Source organism: Montipora capricornis, chromosome 13 (assembly GCF_036669925.1).
Source record: "Montipora capricornis isolate CH-2021 chromosome 13, ASM3666992v2, whole genome shotgun sequence".
Lineage (NCBI taxonomy): Eukaryota > Metazoa > Cnidaria > Anthozoa > Scleractinia > Acroporidae > Montipora > Montipora capricornis.
In genome coordinates this window covers 35,211,342-35,216,341 of record NC_090895.1, presented here as the reverse complement: position 1 = coordinate 35,216,341, position 5,000 = coordinate 35,211,342, and the positions used below count along the sequence as shown (strand labels likewise).

Sequence of the window (5,000 nt, the reverse complement as noted above, 5' to 3'; positions counted from 1 at the left end):
GATAGTAGTCGTCCGCTGAAAATACCTCTGTAAACAAGCGGGCTTATGGAAAATAAACAATCGAAATTGTATTAAGAGGGTTTGTTTGTTTTCTTTTTCAAATTTTACATTGGCTGACACGGCTTTCGTCTAATAAAGTTGAAAATAATTCAACATGATTTTTGAGCTGGCGCGCGGAAGAAAATTTAGTAGTGAACAATAAAGACAATAGAGTGTTTATGTCTTGGAACTATCGGTCTGATAGTTGTCCCTTGGAAATTTGATGTTCGTAAAACTAGCATATTTTAAGAACATCAAATTTCCGCGGGGCAACTATCAGCCGATAGTTCCTCAACAGAAACACTCTACTGTTTAAATAGTCTAAACTACATACAACCACCACTCATGACAAGAAATTTTTTGTCTGGCTTAACTCACCAAATGGTGAAGAAGTTCTCGGTAATTCTTCTCCTTGGAAATATTCTGGTCTCGAACTGGGAAGGATTACCTGTCTACCCTCATAAGCTACCACAGGTTCCCTAAAAGAGAGGAAAGAGAAATACATTTACCTTTGGAGGGTCACACTTGAAACAGTAATATAATTTTTCTAGCATCACAATATTTTCCACATAAAGGTCTGAATATTATACTGGGGCAACTTGTTTCACACTTGTTGAACCTTATCTGATTTTAGTATTAACCAAAACCAACAGGTTATCAGAGGCTATTTAATTTCATTTATTTCAAACTAGGATGGAGCAACCTGATTATCCATGGTCTATGATTGTTTGATTGGGAGAGGAAACTTACCACTGTATACCTGTGACACACCAACTACAGGTCACTTGCTATAAGCCTGTAAGTTCTTAATCACCCAGACCCATGCAATAAGGACAGATATTTATGCTTGACCTAGATGGTGCAAAAGTCAGATTATAGACCATAACTGATCATTTCATCCATCTTGACTATGCAAATGAGCATTAGCAACAAAATGACATTATGAATGTGTACACATCTCACTACCCTGGAGCTTTCACATAACTTTACACTTACATATCAAGGGTAAGATTTAGTTCTTTGACCGTAATTCTCTGACTGTTTTCAGGTCCATTACTCTTATCCTTTGGCAGGGTCCACTGGTCTTTTCTCTCGCTGGTAAACTGATCCATATTAAATCTAGCTCTTGATTCCTTTGACCTCAAAACTCTATCATCATTCTTTGGAACAAAGGATTTTTCTGCTCTTATTTCCTGGTCTGTCCTCACTTCTCCTTCTGTAGTTTGTCCAAGAGTTTTGACAGGGATTGAATGAAAGAACCCATGAAAACCTCTTTCCGAACTTAACACATTTTCGTTACCCCTAGAAGCATGTTCAGTGTCTATTGGTGGCAAAATAGCGAATCTTGAAGCTAGTGCTGGTAAAGTCTGTTTAGAGGCAGCAGGTGTAACAGGGTCTCCTAGGGACATGTGATCTGGGATACAATGTAATTCTTGGTCAGGCATTGGTAAAAGATCCATTTCTTGAAACTGCATTTCTGAGGGATAGACAAATCATCATCATTACCCTTTGACGTCCAAACCGGCCTAAACCGGCCAGACCTAGTATTTTACTCTGACTAAAGCTAGACGATTTTACTCGTCAATGGGGAACCCCTGGGAGTCAATGGGTTTAAAAAAACGTGAGAGCTCTAATCCTTGGCTTGCAATTGACGCCATGGCAGCCATGTTGGTGCACTGAACAATAGCGAAAAGTCTTTTTGGAGATTGGCTCTATTATTATGCAAAACATGAGCAACATTTTGCTTTAATGTTGTTTTGTACACTAACAGTTACTTGGCTGTCTAATCACGCAAGTGCCAAAAAAAAAAAAAAAAACAGATTCTCAACAGGTTTTACTCTGTCCAATAGCAGACAATTTTACTCGTCACCTGGAGGCTCCCAAGGGAACCTGAGGAGTCAACAGGTTAAACCTTTTCTGAATACAGGATGGGCAAATTAGTTGATCACTTGACACGGATGACACCCTAACAAAGTCTTACTTACTACTTGTTGGTTGCATGCTATCCAAGGTCCAATAGCGTATCAAGTACTGGATAACTAGTATGTTGTATGCAAGCTTTGTAAAATGCCATTATGTTGTTGTATAGTAAATTCTTTACCTTTGCTTCAAAATTTTGTTTTTATTTCTGCAAACGAAATTGTCTATCCTAATTTCGGTACTGTATATGTTGTGGTATTCCCCAAATGGTTTGAACAACAATCAGTGCTACGGTACCTCACCTATTAACAGTTGTCTGACTGGAACTCTTGGTGTAACATCAGGGACATCAACACTACCTGGATAAAGAGAAGATGAGTATTTGGTATAAATTATGCTGATGCCAGTCCAGTCATTGGCTGGGATTTTATTAGCTGGGCACAAGCACTTTTTAACTTTAAATAATGAAGCCATTGGAAATTAAAGCATATATAATCAAGTGAAGCTATGATCTTCGCAGTTATGAGAGCAATTTTTGCAATTGCGTAGAGAAGCCTGAAACATTCAGGACTTCAACAGGGTTTGAACCCGTGACCTCGCGATTCCGGTGCGACGCTCTAACCAACTGAGCTATGAAGCCACTGACCATAGCTCAGTTGGTTAGAGCGTCGCACCGGAATCGTGAGGTCACAGGTTCAAACCCCGTTGAAGTCCTAAATTTTTCAGGCTTCTCTACGCAATTGCAAAAATTGCTCTCATTACTGCGAAGATCATAGCTTCACTTGATTTTATATCCGCACTTCATATATGATTCATTTCATTTACCATTTCATCATTCATATATAATCAAATAATCATATTATACAAAAGTGTACTTCAGGAATTTATGTATTGGAAATTGTATGAATGCCAATAATTATATGTCATGATTTACAGGCACGAGGGTTCACAAAATTGCACAAGCCATAGGTGAGTGCAATTAAATTGAGAACTTTTAAAACGTCATGATTGACAATGAATCATGAAATGCACTAGCAAGCTCATTTTTTATTTTTTATATACTCAACAAAATTACTTCATTGCTTTGTTTCCATAGCAATTTCTGTATTGCACTCTATTGTACTCTATAACCTATTTATAAATTTGCCATTGACCAATCAGAGAGGTGATATTCTGTTGAATGTATAATACTAAACCTTTTTAAATGTTGTGTTTCCAAGAAATATGCATACCCACATCTTTGATAGATCAGCCGGATGGGGGCATATAAAATGAAAGCATACTTGTTAGAAATATCCTTAAAGCTACCAACTTTTCTGGAAAATACATTATATTCTTCTCTCTTGGGGAAATTGCATTTCTTATTGATGACAACACCTTGCTTTGTTTCAACTTGTACTGTAAGATATGGTTTAAGTTGGCAGCTGGTTACATGAACTGTTGTACCAGAAATTCTGCCACAGTACATCTGGATGAACAGCTGCAGAGAGAGATTTTTTAAAACATACACTGTTCCTGGCAAACTAGTTTTTTCCACTTGACTTGAGAACTGAGGAATATTCCAGATGTTCGTGAATTAATCACGGTACTACTGTACTTACTTTAGTTGAATGATTTTACAGCATCCAAAAAACAGAAGTGAAAAATAATACATAAATGATTAATTAACCCATTAAATCCGGAGGCACCCTATGATGCTCCCCAGTTGACAAGTAAAATCATCTGGAGTTCGACAGACATGACAAATCCCAGGCGTCAACGGGCTAATAAACTATGAAAAAAGAAATGCTGATGGAAGCCCCAAGACGGAATATTAAAAAAAACAAAAAAAAGTTACATTGTATATAAGAATATGTGAACATATAAAATAGGAGAAGATCAATAAGGTTAGTGACTTGAAAATACCATCTTAGTCTGTTTCTAAAAATTGAAATTATTGATTTGCTTTTCCTAACAAAGAAAGGCAAATCATTCCAAGCACAGGAAGCTCTGGGGATGAATGAGTATAAAAGAGAGTCAGTTCTGGCAAAAATAGACTTTAAAGTAAGTTCAGTGTTTCTAAGATCATATGGTGAATGACCAGAGTCATAAAGTGTCAAATTGGTCTTCATACGACAAATTGCTACCGACTATAATATTGTAACTATTACAAAATTGTTGCGTCTGATTGGTTCTGTGTGCACCTATTTGTCACGTAATTGTCGCACGATCATGTGGGTGTCCAATTACAAATATCCAATTTAAGCAACTCCAAATTGGATACCTGAGTAATTGGACATCTATGCCATTTGTGTGTCAATCACATGCACTTGGATGGGGTCTTTCTTGCTGTTTACTTACTGTTTGCAAAACAGATTGAATATAATTTTAACTTTTTCACACAAAAAGGTATTCCAAGACTTTTCATCCTCACATGTTGTTATAGTTACGATTAATTAGTAATTGGACTTCGTGCCATACAATTCAGGGGTGATAGTGCTTGAAATTTCAAAACCACTCGCACAATTACACCCTGAATTGTACTACACTTAGTCCTATTACTATTACTATTACTTAACCTACAGTTGCACGATGTGAAGTGCCTTGATCATATCGTTCAGGTAAGCTTGATGTGGAGACCAGACTTCCGAGGTAAAATCCAAATGACTTTGTAGCCTTACAAGATGGACATTAAACTTCCTAAGAAAAGCACCATCATGGTAATTTCCACACATTCTTCTAATGAAGTGTAGAACTTTACCGGCAGAATTAATCTTACCGATGTCATGATTGTGCCAAGTCCATTTACTGTTGATAATTTAACTTCTCTTGACCGGTTTTGTTGATCTGCTCAGATATATATGCAGCTTTCAACTTGTTCTTCTTACATGGTAACACAGAGATGTTTACACTTAGCAAAAGTAATTAAACGAGATGCCCCAGGTCACAGTCCAATCCTTTGGTTGATTTAATTTCAAATAATGAGGTCTGAATGCCGGACTTCCAGGCACTTTAATCATGTAAATAATTATAATAAAAATTATTAGTCTGTAGGAACAAAC

General features: G+C 36.9%; 1 protein-coding gene across 1 annotated transcript in view; it reads right to left on the bottom strand.

The window, feature by feature from the left end:
* The window catches only part of LOC138028358 (uncharacterized), a 10,838-nt gene that overhangs the window by 5,257 nt on the left and 581 nt on the right, over positions 1–5,000 (bottom strand). The window contains exons 2-4 of the mRNA XM_068875860.1: positions 2,262–2,318; positions 1,036–1,516; positions 418–518 (exon numbers count right to left, since the gene is read on the bottom strand). Of these exons, the coding sequence (XP_068731961.1) occupies positions 418–518; positions 1,036–1,516; positions 2,262–2,318 (639 nt within the window). The remainder of the gene's footprint in view (positions 1–417; positions 519–1,035; positions 1,517–2,261; positions 2,319–5,000) is intronic.